Genomic DNA, 21,350 nt, shown 5'->3' with positions numbered 1-21,350 from the left:
CTGGATAGTGTACATTCAAAAGGATTTTACTTCTTATGTGACCTGAAAAATTCCATGGGTGCTTACTGAGCATAACTCTTCCTTTTGAACTGCTATGTGTCCTCAGTCTATTGAAATTCAGTCTCCTTCAATTTCAGGGACTGCCAGAATATGCAGCAGGGGGAAAAATATCTTTATTTGCCAACAGATATGAAGGGGAGAAGTTGAGTCAGTAAAGAAGAAAGTGATAGCACACCCTTCCAACAGGAGTGGAGTTCCACAAAGTGACATCTCAACAGAAGTAGCCAGCAGACACATTAGCATAGGTGACAGCTCCCTAGAGCTGAGTGCTATATGCAGCATGATTTCTGAGCATGGGCTATAACTTCTGGTGAATCTCAAAAAGCCCATTTCTTCCTGTGACCTGGGTTCCACTAGGAATTATTTCTCTTTTTCATATAAATTGAGTTTTTTGGTGTCTGCTTCTGTTTTTTTCAGAAAGGAATTATGGCCCAATTTGATTTCCTTGTCCTCCCCTGGCACGGTCTTAGAGCCTCCAGCAGGCTGATCTGTGTTCTAGTAACTCTCCCATCTGCCACCGCCTGCCTCTGAGATTCACCGGGCACTGGGGAAGCGAGAGGGAGGCCCAGCATAAGAGGAAGCCTTCACAAGAGACTTCCCTAGCAATTTAATGCCTGCTTTGTGCCTCAAAGCCATTTGCATTACACCTCCCCTCAAAAAAGGAAAGCCTCATTTAGAGGTGATATATTTGGTAATTGCACATTATTTGCAATTAATTTCTATAAGGGCATCCTAATCCCTCGGGGTTCTGTATAAATTCAAGTGCTCAGCATTAAATCAGGCACCCAGCCTATTGCATTGGCCCTGGAAACGTGAAAATGTGGTTGGCAAGTAGGAACTAATAGCTCTTCGTGACCTGGAATTTTTCCTGCTTTTCCAGAGCTGCCTGGTGCTAATTGGTCTGGCACATACTACACACACTTGACAGTCTGATTTGGATGGTAGCAAATCAACACTCATAAATTTATTGTTAAGGTGGACTGATGCTCCAAGTAAGTGAGCAGGGTAGTAGCAGCTAGTATGTCAGCATTTAAAGTCATGTGAAAACTGATTTTCAAACCTCTGATTTTAAAAAAATCCAATTAGGTTCACAGTGATGATAAAGAGGAACCCGAGGAGCTATTTAGCATAAATTACCCAGGGCAGCATGTTGCCGGTAATATTTCACCCCACATTTTCCTTTAGCTATTTATAGGTGTCACCCATTTTAATTGACAGAAATATTTAAGAAGTCTGATTCATTAGTAGAATGGTGGGGAACATATTTTTGAAAGTGAAGCAGTGGTGGTATTCACTGGAAAATAAACGTGAATGAGGGTCAAGAACATGCAGGAAAGTTTTTGGCTTGGGAAGATATCTGGGAATTAAAATATAAGCTGAACCATACCAACAAAGCCATGGAACATCATTTTGGAGCAGGCTTGCTTTTAACTTTTGTGAGTGAACTCTGCATGTGCATTTTCAAGGGGCACTGTTCCAAGAGGGTTAGGGTTAGCCAGGCCAGGGCCAAAGCTTTGGATGGAATAGCTCTCACACCTGGGTCCCGCATCACTACCTACTGCTCAGCTGAGATGTGGCTCTGGATGTTCTGTATCACCAAGGACCGTCTTAAACCTCCCATTAAAAATCAAGCTTTTATCACAAATGTTTAATAAGACCCAGATTTGAATTTTGAACAGTTCTCCAAAGCCTTATCTCCAAGTTCTTAGAATGATCCAAAACACCTTACTTGAATCCTCCCTGCCTTCCCCTCCTCCTTCTTTGGCTCACTTTAGCACCTCCTTTTTCCTCCTCTTTCTTTCTTTTTCTTTCTCTCTCTCTCTCTCTCTCTCTCTCTCTCTCTCTCTCTCTCTCTCTCTCTCTCTCTCTCTCTCTCTCTCTCTCTCTCTTTCTCCAGTCACTTAGCCTCCTGTTTCATTCTCTCCTCATTTATTTAATTCTTGCTGTTTGCACTTTGCATAATCAGTGCCAGGGGAAAGCAGAGGTGAAGCCTCATCATTCTCTTAAACATGCAGATGGCACCTCATTGGCAAAAAAGGGAAGGCATAGTGCTCAGATCTGCTCTTTATGAACTGTGTGACCATAAGAAGGTCATTTAACGTTTGATCCTCATTCATCTATGTGCCGGTCCTTCCTCTCACTTCTCAGAAACTTTGTGTGAGGATCAGGTGAAATATTAAAAGGCCAATGACCATAAAGTAAAAGGCAGTAAAAGTTGCAGTTGCTACAACTCTGTACTTTTTTTTTTTAAGGAATGGATATAAGTATTTGTGGGCATCATTTGGGATATCTCACCCCAGAAGATATGGGAGGCATTTGTTGGGGAACACAAAATATTAGAATTTCTATTTGTATCAATTTTAAAATCTTGTCTTTTTTAACTTGTGTATATATGATGTTCATACATTAGTGCAGAAGTCCATGTATATAATTTATAAGTGAATGCATGTGTACTGGAGATTTCAAGATTTACCAACAGGATGGATAACCTAGCCTCAGAGGCCCTCCAGCTAAGGTAGCACATGTGACCATCTTGGCCTTGGCCTCGGCCTCATCCCACTGTGACATGGCCTCCCCTGCCCACCCCTTAATGACACTGTTCAAAGAAGAGGAATTGGTGAGTTGGAAATTGGCTTCTATGACTTAACCTTTTGTGTAATTTTCCCTTCCTACAGAGCAAAAATCAAGTTCATCGTAGGGGTGAATACAATGTTTACAGCACATTCCAGAGCCATGAACCAGAATTCGATTACCTGAAGAGTTTAGAAATAGAAGAAAAAATCAATAAAATAAGATGGCTTCCTCAGCAGAATGCAGCTTACTTTCTTCTGTCTACTAATGGTATGTGGGGGTGATTTTTCCTATTTGACATTTTCAGAGATACAGTCAGCCAACCATAGATGTCAATCTCTCTCAGACTCAATTTTCTTCTATACCTTGTGGGCTCTTGAAGAACTTAGAAACCACAATTGCGATATTCTGAGCAGCCCCTGGCACACACAGAGTAGGCCTTCAGTAAATAATAGCTATTCTTGTAAATACCAAATTGATGACCCAATTACATGAAACCCATTATCTGTAGTTTTCAACTAATGTAGATTATTTACAGGTGTTTTATTGAATGTGACTTCCCATCTCAAGATTCACTGAGTGGTATTCTGGGAAAACATCTCAGGAAACTCGACATGCTCCCTCTTTGAGTTTGGCGTATTGAATAGAAGTTATTAATCCCTGCATATATTTTAGGGTCTGGAAAGCAGATGGTTGTGTGTCATCTGATGAAATCAAATTCTAAGCTAGGAGCATAAGAGATAGGGACACTGCTCAAAAAAAAAAAAAAAAAACTGATCAAGCAAGAGGTTCCCTCTCTATTTCCTTTCAAACTCTTATACCATTTGTTGATTTAGGGAAACATTGATATAAGTAGGTCGTGAGAGAGGAGGTTCAAGGGAAGGCCTTCCACACACCACATGCCCTCAGTGTGTACAGTTATCTGTCCTCTGGGTTATTCAGCCCTTGCTAAAAACAAGTCATCTGAGCTCAAAACCTTTTGAAATAAAGCCATGTGTTAAAGGGTGCTAACTGACTACCATAACAAGAGGATTACTATATAGAAATTAAACACCATTTCCCAAGCAAATAAGTGAGAAAGTAATTCACTTCATCTTGTATGTGAATCTGAGGAGTGTATACATTAATATAGATCAAAATCAGAGAATTTGCTTTTACTTATACCTAGTATTTAAGAGTGGGTGTAGTTTAAAACTATGTCTAGTTAAAAAATGCTGATAATATCAGGGGCTGGGGATTTAGCTCAGTGACACAGCACCTACCTTGCAAGCAGGTGGTCGTGAGTTCAATCCTCAGTAACGATAAAAAAAAAAAAAAAGCTGATGTCCATAATATGATCAAGATGTTATTTTTGAAGAATAGGAGGAAATACACCAAAAAATTCACCATGATTAATTTTTGCTTATGCATTAAAATGACATGAGTATTTGTTCCTCTTATCATCTCAACTTTCTAAGGTTATACAGTGAGTCACATATTAATCTTATGAAAAAAATCGGGAAATTTTTAATGCACATGAACCCCAAATCTCTTAAATACAAACTCAGTGTACAAATGTAAAACACTACCACTCTGAAGCTTGCAGTTATCCAAGCAAATCGCATCTCAACATGACTAGCTCTCAGCTCTCTGTTCTTCTGTTATTCCATATTTCAAGTAACTTAATTTTCTCATAACTATATTTATTATTCTGTTTAATTTTTAAAGCCAAACCACACAATTTTGTTGCAAATCCATCTTTAATTTTGCTGTTCAGGTTTCTTCAGGTGCTCTGTAGTTTTAATATTTGTTGGAATAAAAGAGATTTCTGCTGGTTTTGACTTAATTGCTTCTGGCAGGGGAAAAGTATCTGATTACCTTAGCTAGATTATGTTATATTATGAAATTTAGCCTATTGATTATTCCAATAAAATTCAGACTTATTAACTACTTTGCAGGGGGGATGGGAAGGAAAATGAAATGCAATGAAGATTAATTATATAGCATAATGTTCTGTTAATTGAGTTTTTAAATAGTTTTTTGATTAACAAAGATATCTTCCATTTGAGATGCTATTTCATATGTCAGCAGCATCTCAAAATGATTTTTATAAGAAAAATTCTCATGATCTTATATGGTTTTCTTTTTATACCAACATTGAGGTTGAATATCTCCCCAAGCTAAATAGGTTAACGTGCAAAAATTAATGGGAGACAATTGAAATTACCGTACAAAAGAGAAAATGAAGCTAAATGATAACATTGTGTTTAAAGCTATCACAAGTGATGATAAAATACTCAGAGAATCAGCTAGAAGAAAGAAAGAGCCATTCCTCATAGTACCACCACATGTGCCTTAGTATTCTTTATTCACAAAGCTTTAAGACACTGGGTCTAAAAACTGGTGTTCTGATAAAGTCAAGAATGACCTCAAGCAATACAACCATGGGGAATTACATTGAATTCTCTGTCAATTATCTTTTTTTTAAAAATTGGACTTGTCTCATGATCATTGTATGCAGCTTTTACTTTCTACTAGAATGTTTTTAACTTAATAATTTTTAATGAAAAATACCACTAATATTCAATTGTGAATCTAGACCTTGAATTTACTTGTCGTGTAAAATACATTACTTTACCTAACCTCCTAGTTATGCATTTAAATTTATAAGAAGAGACACTGAAGTTTTGTTTTTATGAAAGTAGTATGTGTTCATTGTAAAATTTGGAAAATGCAGAAAAGCAAAATGAAAATAAAGGTATTCTAATCCATACAGAATACACTCAATGTCTTTCAAAGAAAAGATGAAAAGGATACGTAAACCTACTTTTTAACATAATTCAATATAATCTACAAACTATTTTGTACTCAGGTTTTGAATAATATAACCCTTAGTTAAAGAGCTATTTTCCTAATTGTTAAATTTTCTTCTAAAATACCATAACATTTTCAATGACTGCATAGTATTCCCTTGTTTAATTTTTTTATAGTTTACTAATAATTCCACATTGATGGACCGTTAGTGGTTTATAAATTATCACTACTATAAATTATAAAAAATATTTATATATAACATATTCTTATAGATATATTTATAGGAATACACATTGGTATGGATAAATATATAATAGGCAAAATACATTATCAAATATATAACATGTTTATACATAATCATATAATTGTATAAGCAAATATACAACAATTTTCACAATAGTTATCTCTAGTAAAAGTAAGGAAGGTTTTGTTTTGTTTTTTGATTTTTTGGTTTTTCAAGACAGGGGCTCACTGTGCAGGTCAGACTGGCCTTCAGCTCGCTATGTAGCTGCCTTTGGACTCAAAGAGGGACATAGTTTTACCTGGCTGCTATTTTCACTTTCTAATTGCAAAGAGATATACTTTTTATCTAATAAGAAAGTGGACATGATAAAACTCAGTCTTTATATGCAGCATGACTGTAGGTTTGCAACCGTCTGCAAAAAAACAACAAGGAAAACATACTCTAAGAATTTATCTAAAATGTTCACAGTAAATTGTTCCTGACTAAAAGAACTAATGGTGATTATTATTCTTTTTCACCTGTGATTTCTTTCTTTGTATAGCAATTTTTCATTCACGATAAAAATGTAAGATAAAAATGGCTTTGCACGTGGGATGGGACACCTTTCAAAGTGAAGCAACATAAAATCTTTGGTGCAAAAATTCACAGACACTCGGGTTCTCAGCCATAGCTGATCAGGAACTAATCAAGTGGCTATAAATATGGTTCATTCTCTCACCCTAAAAAACAGTTTCGTGTGCAGCAGGATCTCCAGAGAGGGTGGGAGGAGAAGTGTTGGCACAAAGACAGATAGTTCTAAATTAATCCCGCAGCTGGGAGCACATCTGCACCTTTTACCTCATGGTAGGTCAAGGCGAGTACACGGGTGACAGTGCACAGATCGTACATTTAGCACCCTGCCAGGTAGGATCAGACTGAACCAGCCCAGTGATGCCCAGAAATGTGGAAGCGGGGTGCTTCCCTTTTCAGTCCCCTTGTTCTTGAAAGTCCACAGATCCCCGAGACGAGGCATTTGTTTCCCACTGCTTTAAAGGGTCATCACCATGGCTTCCTATCCCTTTGTTTGCGATATCTGTCCTCCTGAAGGCAAGGAAATTTGGAAGCGACTGTGTGGAGCTAAATGAGGAAAAATGGAAGAGTGAGATAAAGGAGCAAAGAGAATCCTATTACAGACAGAGGATAGGGGCAGCTTTTGCCCCCTAGCAAGACTTCAGAGACGAAAAGTTCCTGCAGACATCGTCATGGGATGAGGCTAAAACCGTGAAAGCAACATGTGATTATTGCAGAATAGCTGCTCAATTTGTGAATTTTATTCACAGCTGCCTGTTGGCAGGTCATTATTAAAAACCCAACTTTGTGCTAAATATGCTACATGTTGTGATTCACTTAATTTAAGAGTCTCATGAGGAATACAGTATTTCCCCTAATTTGCAAGTAAAGAAACTGAGGCACAAAGTAACTATCTTTACTTGGTAGTGCCAAAATACATGGAATATACTTCCACAAAAATTATTTGTTGTCTACTTGAAGTGCAAATATTAGTGCACATTGTTTATTATTTTTGCTGCAATAGGTAGTCATCTTATTGGTCATTCAAGAGATGCTATTATGTGTCTTCTGCACAAAATTCCTAGCCGGAAGCCACATAACTGGCAAGAAATAGACTCAGGATTAGGCCCAAGGTTGTCTGATCCAAAAACCTACCATGACAGGTATAAGGAGGTCTAGTGTCCCTGCCTTCTACCAAAGAAATCAACACAAGAATAAAAAGTGAATGGAGGATTGGATAAGGAAGACATACAAAGGCATGTGGCCCACAGATACAATTTGTTTAAGCCCAAGCATGTTTCCTTTAAAAACAGGACGTTTCACAAACGTCTTCTAATAAAACCTTTTAAAAGCCAATTGAAAAAGTAAAGAAAAAGTATAGACGTGAAAGCAGATAGGTGAGGCTTGCCATCTCCAGTTCTCTGGAACTCCTCAACCCTTATACTCCTCCCCATACTATGACCCTTCTAGGGTTCTCATCAAGTGGTGCAAGGTGCTGGGACAATCCAAAGATGACCCAGGCCATTTCACTGGCAATGACAAGAAGACAACAAGGAAAAAAAAATTTGGATATATCAACATATCATGTTATTCCACCAACTGTTACTAGAAATATGCACTGTATAGATGAGATTGATTCATTCATCCAACTGATGTTTAGTGAGTGTCTACCATGTTCCTGGCACTGTTACAGGTGTCAGAGGTTCGGTGCTGAACAAAATAAGCAAAATCTCTGCCTCCAGTGAGTTTACATTCTAGTGAAAAGCATATAATATATAGCCAACCGACTACCCAATTAGCAAACCAATTTTTTGACATAGTAAAAAAGTACTATGCCCCCCCAAAGGAGAAAAAATCATTACAGAAAGGTGGGGAAGACAGCGTTTTTATATAGGTCACATGTGAAGTTGGGGCATGCACAAAAAGCAAAGTATGGAAGAGACCAAAGCACAGTGACTGTTTAACTTTTTAAAACTTCACTATAGTAAAAGACACTTTACCACTAAGCCCCCTCAAAATGCTACCCGATCTCTGAATCCACTGCTTCTTGCTATTTTCCTAAGCAGTTCTGGAAGTCCTCTTTCATAGGCGTCTCCAGCTGTACAGTCATGTCTGCCTTGAGGCCCTCAAGGTCAATGTGTCTCTTACTGTAATTTTTTTTCTTCATTTGACTGGACCAAGTTATATGGAAAAGGATAAGAGGCTTTCCTGCAAGAATTCACAGCATGTGCAAAGACCCTAAGGACAAGCATGAGCTTAATAGAGGGAACAGTAAGGACTCCAGGTGGCAGAAGCACAGTGAGTGAGGAGCAAGACTGAGATCAGAAAGGTGGAGGAGTGGAGGGCGCAGGTTAGGAAGGGCCGGGCAGGACGGGACAAGGACCATGTTACAGCCATGTGGGATAATAAAATGGAGATACAATAATACCTACCTCCAGAGTTGGGAAATTAAATTTCCTGTAGTGCTAATGTGATAAACTCTAGCCACACTTATTATTCAATATCCAATGTAATTTTTTAAATTTTTATTGTGTTACCCTGATTAATGGAGAAGCTATAGCTTTGATAATACATTGTCAGGGAAAAAAAAAAAAAAAAAACATATGCCCCAGCACAGGCAATGGTTTTGTTCTGAACCATGGACTCTGCTTCACAGGACAAGATTCACGAACGGCCACCCTTTGCAAGAGCCACTTCTGTAGCCCCTCGCCCCACTGTTCCCTCTCCCTCTTCCCCCTTAGCCTGCACACATGTCCCTGTAGCTCTGACTTCCTCTGTTGGTCCCCACAGATAAAACTGTGAAGCTATGGAAAGTCAGTGAACGTGATAAGAGGCCAGAAGGCTACAATCTAAAAGATGAGGAGGGTCGGCTCCGGGATCCTGCTACCATCACAACCCTGCGGGTAAGTGCAGAGTCACATGTTTCAGGGACCTTGGCCTCCCAGGTTGGGGAATGCTTCCTAAGGTTGGCAGTATGCTGGCTGCCACTGCAGGTTACAAGTGTAATGTGCACGTGAGGCCACTTGGGCAGAGACTCAGCCTAACCCAGTCTCTAGTGGCAGATGGAGGAGCGGGAAAGGCGCCAAACCCTAACGACTACAAATCTACACTTTTGCTTTTGTCCCTGAGGACTTGCCACATGGCCACTGCCATACGTTACAGTATTCCTAGCCTCTGTCTGTTCATATTATCGAAAACATCTTGAGTACCTTCTGTACTCAGAGCATGGGGAAGAGACTACCTGCCTAGAAAATTGCACTGTGATCTTGTGATTCAGGATGCAAACTTCAGGCTCTCATGGGCTGGGGTTGAATTTTGCCACTTAGGAGAACCTCATAGTCACTTAACCTTGTTGAGCTTTAGTCGTGCAAGTTATTTTTAGTTTCTCCATCTGCAACATGGTGACCTTAATTCCTACTGCCCGTGGATTTATGAAGTTAAAAACACAAGGAGAATGAGAAGCCCGCCCTCTGTGGCCCATACACTCAACACACGACCTCTGCTCTCAGTCTGAATGACTTCCTCCCTGCCTTCCAGAAATGTATATCCTGGTAAGGAGGGAGGGTTTGTGTAACTTAATATGCAAATGATTATAACTCTAAGCACAGTAAGACTTGTGCACAGAAAGAGATTGTCAGAGTTGCAGTTTGACCAAAGGAGGAAGAAGTTCCACATCATTGTGGGAGGCTAGGAAAGGCCTCAGGAAAGTGATGGTGAAAATGGATTTCTAAAAGCGAACTTGTAAGGGAAGCCTCTCAAGATGTACGATAAAGTGGCTCAAAGCTGGATGATGAGTTTGGCTTTAAATGTGATCACTGTGAATAGTAAAGCAGGCACATGTTGCAACCAGCCCCAGCCACAAGGGACTTTTAAAATTGTGTAAAACATGTGCTTTCAGACAACAGCTGCTCTGCTGAGGAGCAAACACTGAGAAAGGAAGGTAGTGAAGTATATGTGGAGAAAAGGGGCTCTTACTGTGGGATTAAAAGCATGATTATGATTTATATCTGGATGTCCCCCCCAAAAAAGCCTCATGCAGTCATGGGGCTGGGCCTTTCAAAGGTGGCTAAATCTAGTATTTGTGATTGGTTCACTGTCTAGCACTGGGATTGGTGGTGTGAGCTCTACACCTGCTCACAGGCAGGTAGGTAGCACACAATATAAGGGAAGGAAGGAAGCATACTTTGCCCTTTTTTGCCCTTTTGCTATCTGCCATACCCATCAGCTGAATATGGACTGAAATCTCCACAAACTGTGAGCTAAATAAACCTTTCCTTCCTTCATTTTGGGTGTCAAGTGTTTTGTCTCAACAACAAGAGGAAAATAACAGAAAGCATAGATTAGATCATTAATCAATGACTGATTAGCTCATTTGTTCATTCATTCATTTGTCCATGTATTCATTAGATGTTTGGAACACAGACTTAGCTGGCCACTCTGGTGCTGGGAGATGTAACCAGTACAAAGGGAAGTTGACGCTTCAGGTGTGCTCCCTCAGACCCAACACCCACTGGCTGCTCTGTTTCCTCTGGTCAGCCTACACTTTCCACCCCAGCTAACTTCCATATAGATATATATATTAGACTAGATGCAAGAGGCACACACTCACCCTGATGCTCTAACTGTGCAAACATTTTAGAGACCAAGAGCAGAGGAGTGAAGAGCAGAGAAATCAGTTGATCTGGGGTGGCTTAGAATTTTGGCTCTGTTTCTCTCCAGCTGGTCACTGTGGGTTTTTCACTTGAACCCTCATGCCTCCAGAGTCTTACCTGAACTTAGCTTGTGTGATGTCTGGCCCAGAGAAAGTGCTCAATGTTAGTGCTCTACAGTAGTTAAAATATTACCATCACCACTACCACCATTGTAACTAGCATGGCCTACACCCTGCTGGTATATATATATATATATATATATATATATAATTTTTATATTGTTGTGTTCATTCTACTCAAAGACATTGAATAAGCAGTGAAGAGTGATTTCATGACCCAGCGGATAATTAAGATCATTTTTCGCCCCGCGGGGGAACTATGGGGAAAACTATGGATTAGGAGTTTATGTCAAGAACCTCTACCCAGATTTCATCTTATCCTGTTTGCCATGTAGGTGAAATTTCTCAGATGTTATAGATCCCTTTTGTCCATGCCATTCTGTGGGACTCCCTATATCTATAAACAACCCCTTAAGGAGTTCAGCCTTATGATAAAGAAGAGAGAAAGCCTATGTAAGTTCCCAGTAGAGCGGAGATCTTCCCTATGACAAGACAGTGATGCTAATGAAGACTTCATAGCAAACATAGAAGGAACCCTGAGACATGGCTGGGAGATAGAAAATCCCATGTCTCACTCTTGAATTTTTTTTAATTAACCAGTTTTGTGACCCTGGCTAGCAAGTTGCATTTCTTCACTACTAGCTTTGTTTTTCAGCTACTAAGCAGAGTACTGACAAATGCCTATTATTGAGGCCCATCCCCCCTGGGGTGCTCTATAGGAATCTGCATTTCCTATACTTTATTCCGTGGTTGAGGCAAGAGAGGCTGTGGTCCTTCAACATTCCTGTCTCTAATGCTCCTTGGAATTGACATTTTTGTGTGCCCCTGTTGTTTTTCAACCATGTGACAGTTATTGTACCAATATGGGAGATGCAGTTCGCTTAAAATTATTTTACCCATATCTGATTTAGCCCCTCTCCCTTTCTGGGCTTTCAAATATCCTGCATTTCAGTGTAAACACCCACAAGCCAGCATTCTTTCTTTCTGTGCAAATCATGAAAAGGCCAGCCTGCTTTTCTCTTTGATCTCAGTGGTAGAAGAAGAAAAAAAAAACAGGCAACTCTGAACCACAGATTCAGAACAATGACTCCAAGAAGGGAACCATTGACCTGACATTAATCAGACTATAATTTACTAACATGCTCTGCTCTTGAAATTTGCATTGCCAGCAATTGTTTCTCTTTTTTCTTTTCTTTTCTTTTTTCCTTCTCTATACTATGATTACCTCTCACTCACTGTCACAGCATCTGGTTCTGCGCTGGTTTTGAGAGTGAGAGCATTTAATAATACCTGACAGCTAATTAATCCACACTGTGTAATGAACCTGTTCTCTTACGGTTCTGAGAGTTTCAGCTTTTTAAAGCAAAAACGTGGCTATTTTTTTCCACAGAAAATACCCTTTCACAACCAATCACTTGTTACCCTAAGAGCCTGTGGGAAGCATTTCTATGAAAACTGTACCCACTGCTCATTATTGTAGCATTCCAAGTAATAATCATGATAATTTAATAAAGCCTTCTGGTTTTAAAACGTCATTGACATCACAAAATATTTTCTTACTATCTTCAGGGCAGACAATGAGGAGAGCAGTACAGGTATTTGACAACGTGAAAATATTGGTACCTATTACTCACGAGGCTTTGTTCTACCCCACCCACCATGCCAGTGTCCTAACCTACATCGGCCACCTCATGGATGTAGTTCACTGCTGAGATACCCACTTAGCAGATAAGGCTTCAAGAGATTAGTCAAGTGCCCTAGATCACACAGGGCTGAGACTGACACCTTGATCTGGTGCCTGGGCCCTTAGATACAACACAGCTCAGAGAAGGAAAGTGACTTGCTTTTGATTTATTATCCTAGAACTAGGACTCAAAATCAAGTGTTAGGGCTCTCTTAAATGGTTTCCTGAATAATTAGTGGCATAATCTAGGTTAGAGGAGCTTCTCTCTCTTCTTCTTTTTCTCTCTTGAGCCCTTGAAGCAAGCAGACATTTCCATAAACTCCAAGTTTGCAGACCCCTGACCCAAGCATGGGAAAACAAAGACTTTGATGTCATTTTTGGTTTCACGTAGCAAGATGTGACATCCCCTTCGTTTCCATCCTCCCAATGCTCCGGGGAAATGGTCCCTCAGAGGCCTTTCTAGGCAACGGGGCTGGTATTCAAGTGACTTTGTCAGCCTGACTTGGGAGCCTGGTGGAGAGAAATCACACTTAGCCTACTCCCTGGAGGATGAGCCCAGAGGCATTATTTTCCTCATTCTGATTGGTTGCTGGTGCCCTGGGAACACAAGCCAGGCTGAAATTTGATTTTTAGCATGCTATAAATATAGTCTGGAAGGTATGAGCTCCCAAGCTGTGATGTGTCATAACTTGTTTCCCCCAAAACGTAGATCTAATGTGTTGAGTTTTTTAATGGATTTTATACAAATACCCCCAGTCTAACTAACAGAAATAATCATTGCAATAATTGCAATAATAGCCACTGTTTGTTGATTGTTTACTGTGTGTTAGGTGCTAGATTTTATTACCTTATGTTACTGAGACTTCCTAGTCCCTCTCAATTAAGTTCCCTCTGAAACCATTGTCCTCACTTCCGTTCAGTCCCGGAAGTTGCCACCTTATCACAGAGGCCTGCAGAGTCCACCTGGTGGAAGATGGCACGCTCATCCTTCCCAGCCACTGTGTCCTAACCTGCCATTTTTTCTTGGCTCTTATCCTGGCCTTGAAAGCCTCCCTCCTCTCCCCAGCAAAATATAACCTCCATGAAAGCAGGGACAGTGTAGCCCCAGCACCTAGGTGGTGCCTCGCAGATGGTAGGCACTCAGTAACTATTTGAAAGATGAATGTATTACACAGAAGTGGAAACTGAGTTTTAGAGTAAACAGGAGGTTTGCCCAAGATCTCATGGCTACAAAATGGAAGAGCTGGGATTCAAACCTGGTCCATTCGATCCAAAATCTTGTGTTCTGTTGCTATCCAGGTAAATGTTAATTCATGATCACATGAATCTCAGAACTTGTTATCAAAGCCTTTTTAACGTATGAACTTGACTTTTGAGGAATGTGAGGAGTTAAAGCTACAAAGACCTGTGTGGCACGTGGTGGGAATACAGCGAGACATTGTTTCTTAGAGGACCAATTTAATAGCATCATGTTTTCATACAGATGCCTCCTGCTTTTGTCCTCCTCTGAACTCGGGACACAAACATTCTAGGGAATCTGGAGAATTACCTCTTCCTCTTGAAACTCCGTGGGTGGCAATGTGAACACTCCCTATCCAGTTGTCTTAGTTACTTTTCTCCCATTTCTGAGACAAAATACCTGACACTTGGAGCTGAAGGGGGGAAAGTTGATTTAGCTCACAGTTTGTAAAGGTCTCAGTCCATAGGTGGCTGGCTCTAAGCCAGGGTGGCACATGGCAGAGGAGCAGCCATTCATGGCAGTGAGAGACAGGAAAAGCAACAAGCCAGAGCATAAAACAAGCCTCTTTCTGTCCACTATGTTGTATCCAAGTCTACAGGCATTAGGGTGGTCCCAATCCAATCAGTGGACTGCCCCAGTCATCATCCACCCTTTAATCCTGGCCTCTTTACTCCCAACACTACCAATGCATCACACACTTTAGATTCCTCTACATTGTGAGAGACTGCAGCATGGCCCCAGTTTAGTCAGTGGTGAGGATGACAGCATGACACATAGTCGGAGAACTTCATTTTATGGAGTGTTTGCTGTGTGTGGGGACTGGACTGAACACATACTACTAAGTGGGTATTTCAAAGATTAATGAAACACTGTCCCAGAGGGGCAAGGAGAAGACAGTTGTGCATGGCTGTCACATCATGTTAATTTAAGCAGTGACTGTCAATCTGCAGAGTGCCCCGTGGCCACCCAGGGTGCTTTCTAGAACACATCCCCTGGCCTCATCACTAGGGATCCTGGTTTAGAAGATCTGAGTGGACTCGACAAAAGGGCAGCTTTGACAAGAAAATCCACAGCTTACTCTGCAGCTGGCTCCTGGACCATTCGCTGAGAAACACGAGATGAGGATAAATGTCCTGAAAATAGCACAGAAGGCTTCCATGGCAGTTCAGAGGAAACATGGAGGGAGGAGGTGGATGTCAAGAAGCAGTTCACAAGGTGCATCTTGAGGAATAGGGTTTCATACTGGGGGCTCCCCGCGTGCTCTGGGGAAGACAGCGGGGCAGGCAGGACGTACGTGTCTGCGTGTTTCTTTCTGGTGCTGCAGACCCACTCGTAAAAGGGACCACGGAGGTGCTGAGGGTCAGGGCTCTCCTACACAGTAGGTCACACAGCCGGAAAGAGGCAGAACCAGGAATCAAGCACTCTGCCCTCAGCCATTAGGTTTTCTTGCTGCCTCTGTGGTGACCATGCAGAGACAGTCACTCCGGGAGGATGGATAACCCCAGGCCAGTTTCAGGGTAAATTATCAGTGGAGTCAGCATCAGCTTTCACCGCGCCAGGATTTCATTTTGGGTTTATGCTTTGAAAGCTGAGGCCTCTTAGGACAGAGATACAGCCTTTCTCTAACCAGTTTTAATTCTTTTAGACTTCATTTTCTGATTTATAGCAGCTCTGAGGGCTTAATACACAACGCTTTCGTGGTTTCATCTTCCCTTTCCTGATATTTGTTGCAAATAACAATGGAGTGTTTAGCTACTGCGGTGAAAAAATCAATCAAGCCTGTTCCATATTCACGGGCTTGCAATGGCACCCGGATGGCCCCCCTGGATTAGATTAACTTTGTGAATGTGTCACTCTGGTATGGGTAATTTCTCACCCTCCGCTCCCTCTTCTCCCTCTGCCTCGGCGGGTAGATATTGAGATCTCTCATTGATTGACTGCCCCGCAAGTGAATACTGGCATGTGATGTGTGTAACTCAGCAGGACGCACATACTCTGTGTTTATGAAAATAAATAATAATTTCTGTTATCATTATTGATTGCCATCATTATCTGATTGTATCTGTCTGTGTCATGGGGTTTCCGTTATGGGATCAGAAAACACTCCACAGGAACCTCAGGAACCAGCCTAGGGACAAGCCTCTGTGTTTGGAATCATTTTGCCTTTCAGGATGAGAGTTGTGAATGTTTTTTTCCTGCTTGTGGGCTAATTTCTGTGGCTAATGTTTGGGAAGATAGTGTTATTTGTGTTAAATGTTAGCCAAAGGAGCTAATTCAGTTGCAATTACAAGAGCAGCCAATGTTTACCAAGCATTTGCTGTGTTTTATAGGAGTACCCTGCATACATTGGCTAATTTGATCTTTAGGATAAACTTACAGGGAAGGCATTTTCTCTCTTCATTTTAGAGCTGCAGTACCTGAATCCAGAGAGGTTAAGGAATTTGTCTAAGGTCAAAGTGATTATTGGACTTGCATTCATGCCTTTATAATTTCAAAATCCATACCGCTACTCTACCTGTGGAATTAAGATTGAGTCTCTGGTTATACATGTGCATCTGAAAATTCAGTGTAAGCCAGAATGCATCAGAATAAACAGAGGCCAGAAAAAAATCTTGCCAAGCAAACGTAGAAGCTGCTGATACCTGGGCATGGATGGGTTTCTGTTTTGTTGGGAGGAGAATAGACCAGAATGGTATGTAGAACTAGGTCATAACTTGGGCCATCAGACCCTGAGAACACTTAAGTTATTTGCAAACAAAGCATCTACCTGTGTTTCTCCACTGTGTCCCATACAGTTCTGATCTGACATTTTAATCCATTCCTTATCCTTCTTCTCTCCTCTCTACCTCAGGTTTCTTTATAGATCTGTCTGAGGGCAACAGTATTATCAAAGCCCAATTGCCTTTGTCCTAGGTAAATGACTTGATTTAGATTGATCTCCTGTGGTGACTCTGGCTGTGATTGATTGTGAGCTACTGATACCGTCTATAACTCCAACTCTTTCCCCTGTCTCCTAGTACGTCATAGAGACAGCCCACCTCATGTCCAGGGTGCTACATCTAGCAGTAACAATGTTGTGGACATTTATTAAATGCATACTATACACAGACTCACAGTGATTCTCCTGCCTCAGCCTCCCAGGTCCTGGGATTACAGGTGTGCACCACTACTCTTGATAAAGTCTGTGCTCTTAGAGTCTTCAGACAAGGGTTAGATCTCTGGCCAGATTTCAACCATGATCTGTAACACAGAAATAACTGTATACTAGGAGAAATCAAACTAATAAAACAAAGGAACTTGCAGTATCTAACATAGGGCCTCGCCATCAATAGATGTTTAGTAAATATTTTTACCCTGCTTTTCTTCCACACTGTGCTGTCTTTCACCTGCAGACCAGAAATTTCAGGAAAACCTGGCAAATATATTGAAACACTCAAAATAGTATTACATATACATATGAGGACCAACTACTCATTATACTTTATGGATATCTGTTTGTACTGGCTTTCCTAAGTCTTGGGTTTAGAACACATACACGGACAGGAAAGATTTGCTTTTATCTCAGAGGTGCCTTTGTTATACTGCATTTACTATGTAGTAATTAGATCCAATGTGAATGTAAATATAAGCAGAATCCTATACCTGCCTTAGGATCACATTCTCTTTGTCTCTTGCTCTCAAGCCCTTTGGAAGGGATCCATGGCTTCTCAATGTGATAGGAGCTAGCAGATGACTTTCAGTGGCAGTGGGATGCTGAGACATCCACCAGTGTCACCAAAAGAAAAGAGTCACATTAGACAAAAGCAAAACGTCTGTATGCTTTCAGAGCCTGTGGTACCATCAGAGATTCCATAGTCAGAAGACTGGTCATCATTCTAGACAGTGGTCCATTGTATTTTATTGTCCTTGATCACTAAACAACTCGAATTTCAGAGACACGGGAAGGACGATCAGCACAGGGCAGGCTGCTGCCTTTTTCAGGCTTTGTAAGTAAAGCTCGTCATTGTCTCAAACCTAATTCACACCAACCTAGATGGGTTTTTCTCAAAAGACAGTTTATTAGTGTTCTTTTCCTGTGTTTTCATTTAAAAGCTCTACTTGTAGAAGGAAGTAGACTGACTTGGCATAAGTGGATGATTCAATTGAAGGGGGAATACCTCCCTTGCCTCTGTCATTCAGATGGAGATATCTGTCCCAGGTCAGATCCCAGCACACTGTTGCTTGGGGGAGTGTTGTGAGTCCCCAGCCCTTGAAACTACACAAACATGCTTGTGCTTGCCCAGGTTGCGGGGAGGATGGACCTGAGCATTATGTTACTCAACAAACTTAAACATGTGAACAAAACCCAGCCCTGACTCTCGTTTGTTTTACAATTTGGCTTTCTTCACAAAAAAATCAGAAATATGTGCCCATATTCCTGTTCGTGCTACCAGGTTACTCAGAAAACTAATCTAAAATCACAAGAGGACTTTTAGGACCTCTGTTCATTATAATAAGATTTCTGTAGAAAATAATTAACAAAATGGATTTGGAATTAAGTTCAATAGAGGACACAATCACTTTGATCCTAGTACACTGCAAACCAAGCTTCAATTGACACACTGATGAAAGCATTTTAAATACCAGTCCTTACCAGAGAAAAATGATTTTTAAATATGTCCTGAGGGGTAAGAGGCTTTTAACAAGATTTTTCATAAAAATAAGAAACTGGATAGAGAAAAAAATTTATAAGGACAGATTTATGTGAAAGACTTTCAACAGGAAATATATTTCATTCTCTGGGCTCCTGAGAATGGTTGAGCCACAAAAAAAGAAATTTTCTACCTGAAAGGTTTTAGATTTGTGTTTGGCAGGGTAGAAGAGTGTCTTTGGAAGGTATCTTCATATTATTTTTGTTGTAATCAGATGGGCTTGTTTTTCCTTATCAGAATAACATTAAAAGCAGTGGTATCACTCACACACACACACACACACACACACACACACAGAGAGAGGCTACTTGCTCAAGTAATGTAAAAAACTCTACTAAACCTATTTAAATAGATTTATTCACTTTAGGGTTTCTGGGGAACCCTTTAATACACTAATACTCATTTTCCAAGAAAGGTGTTTAACAAATAGTGAAGTGTTTTCTACCACACTTACATGATTATGAAGAACTTTTATCAATTTATGTTTGGAACATTCTATTCAAAATGTGGTCCTTGGCCCGTACTGGTCCAGGAAATTGTACCAGAATGTGAATTACCTGTGTCTCCATGCAACTGTACAGTTCAGATGGCACTTCTATTTTCCATAGAAACTTTCCTCAATGGATGAAGCCATGTGTATTAACTCTGGTTTGAGCTCTTTATCTTGTTTTTTTTTTAATTTAAAGACAGATAAAACAAAATAGAAAATGGGCAGAAATAGTACATACTTTCAAAGAAAAGAAATAGACAGTAATAAATCACTAGCTGATGTATACATATTGTCCCCCTATAAATAGTTGTTCAAGGTACACAAGTGGAACATACAAATAGGATTTCAACCAGGGAGACTGCAAACAGTTCTTCAACTATCCAACAAAAACTAAGTATTATGGCTATCAATCCTGTACACTTAGACATGTACGCATTTATCCATATCTTCATTTGTGTTGAGACCTAACACTAGCTCCTTTATCTTGTCACAGATCACTAGTAAATAGTGCACTGATCTGTTTCCTTGATTAGTACAACAATAGACCTCAGCAGTAGACATAAGAACTGAAAGAATTCAATGAGTGAACAGGAGTTACCCCTCAAGTGGCATTTTTATTTTTCTCTTAGCCACAGTATCATCTGATGGTAAAAGATCCCTACTGACACATCCCCTTGGTATTCAAGTTCATTGTCATCAGCCGAGAGCTACCTATTACCTGACACTGTACCAAACACTTTGCATGTTTCCTCATTTTTGACCCCACGAGCTAAGAAGCATTATCATAATTTAACAGATGAGGAAACTGTGCCCCATCTGGAGGAGGCAATGTATACACAATCAATGCACTAGCAAGGGTCAGAATTACAGTTTATCCAGAGCCAGTATCATTATCCTCTTTGTAGGGGCTTCTTGAAGCAGCAACTTTTCATTAGCCAACTAAAACCTTGCATCTAACATAGCTTCTATCCAACCTGCCATTTATAAAAAGAAGATTCCATACAGACGATTATGCCCTGTTCTTACTGGGAACAATCTAGTGAGATTTTGAGTTCTTATTTAAAAAGTGACAATACTAACTTTGGCCCCTCCTTGACATTATAATCAATCATATGTTGTACTTAGAAACTGCTTGTGTTCCTTCTCCACATTTTCTTCTTTTGCACTGTGACCCAACTGTCTCCCATTCTTTTCAAGGATTGAGAATTCTGCAGCATTCCTTAGGTATGGAAACTATTTAACATCCAGTACCCATTCACACGGTGAAGACTTCACCTAATTATCTTGCTAGCTTAATATAAAATATTCAGATATTTAGAAACTACTAAATGCTTTTTTGTCATTTGCTCTCCAAACTCAAATAACATCTGAGAAAAGCATCCTGCAGGAGAAATATAAGATTACCAATGTAGACAACAGAATAGGAGTCGAATTACAAGTTTGGATATTGAGATAGAAATGGTAAAAGAAAGCCACACTTCGGTGTTATTTTTGCTTCCCATAGTAAGGTCATTAATACAGATGTATCTGCAGATGACACCAACCCTGATATACCTTTGCCTACTCAATGTCAAATTACTTAAGAGCATAGACCACCCAGGTTTCTTGCTTTTTCATTTTCCCCATTAATTCCATCAGCATTTATTGAATAACCACTGTATAACCCAATACTATGTAGCCCTAAGTTTGTAGCAGCAAACATGAAAAGCACTAGTCTCTGCTATCACAGAGCTTTCAATCTCCTTTGATTGGAAAGGGAATACTTCAAATGCTTTTAATGTTAAACTGACATTTAACAGCAGATTCTCCTGCAGAGGAGAGTTGTGTGGTATATATGTAAGAGCAAATAATGGAGATGATTTGATCCATGTGGGGAAACAATAGTTTCCTAAACAATTAATACTTGAGCTGAAGTAGGAATTAAAGAAAGAGCTTTCTAGGTTGAGAATGTACCATAGTCCAGGGTCCTAAGTAGGAAGTAGTGTAAGAAGATACAGGATGGAAGGAGACGTAGAGAGGTTGGAGGCAGAGCAAAGAGGTCTGTGGTACCCACAAGATGCAAGTGATGAGGCAGGCTATGGCCAGACCACATTAAGCATCATAGGCCTTCTTACAGAACTTGTTTTCCCCCTAATAGTGCAAGTCCTCTCTGCTCTGCACATGGCATATTTTGGAACAGCTTTCTTTGTTCAGAGTCTTGAATGTTCGGTACCCAGGACAGGATGCATGCTGCTAGAACAGCCTAGACAGTCCTGGA

General features: G+C 40.3%; 1 protein-coding gene across 9 annotated transcripts in view; it reads left to right on the top strand.

Annotated features, from left to right (window-relative positions):
* Ppp2r2b (protein phosphatase 2 regulatory subunit Bbeta) overlaps positions 1 to 21,350 on the top strand; it is a 452,685-nt gene that overhangs the window by 344,782 nt on the left and 86,553 nt on the right. For all 9 annotated transcript variants that reach the window (XM_063232320.1, XM_063232325.1, XM_063232323.1 and 6 more), the window contains 2 exons: positions 2,736 to 2,901; positions 9,008 to 9,120. In XM_063232320.1, the coding sequence (XP_063088390.1) occupies positions 2,736 to 2,901; positions 9,008 to 9,120 (279 nt within the window). The remainder of the gene's footprint in view (positions 1 to 2,735; positions 2,902 to 9,007; positions 9,121 to 21,350) is intronic.

The sequence above is a fragment of the Cavia porcellus genome, unplaced genomic scaffold, assembly GCF_034190915.1.
Source record: "Cavia porcellus strain 051 isolate PalLab524CR breed Dunkin Hartley unplaced genomic scaffold, mCavPor4.1 scaffold_21, whole genome shotgun sequence".
NCBI classification, from domain to species: domain Eukaryota; kingdom Metazoa; phylum Chordata; class Mammalia; order Rodentia; family Caviidae; genus Cavia; species Cavia porcellus.
The sequence above is the reverse complement of the archived record's forward strand: the minus strand, read 5'-3'. Positions and strand labels throughout refer to the sequence as shown.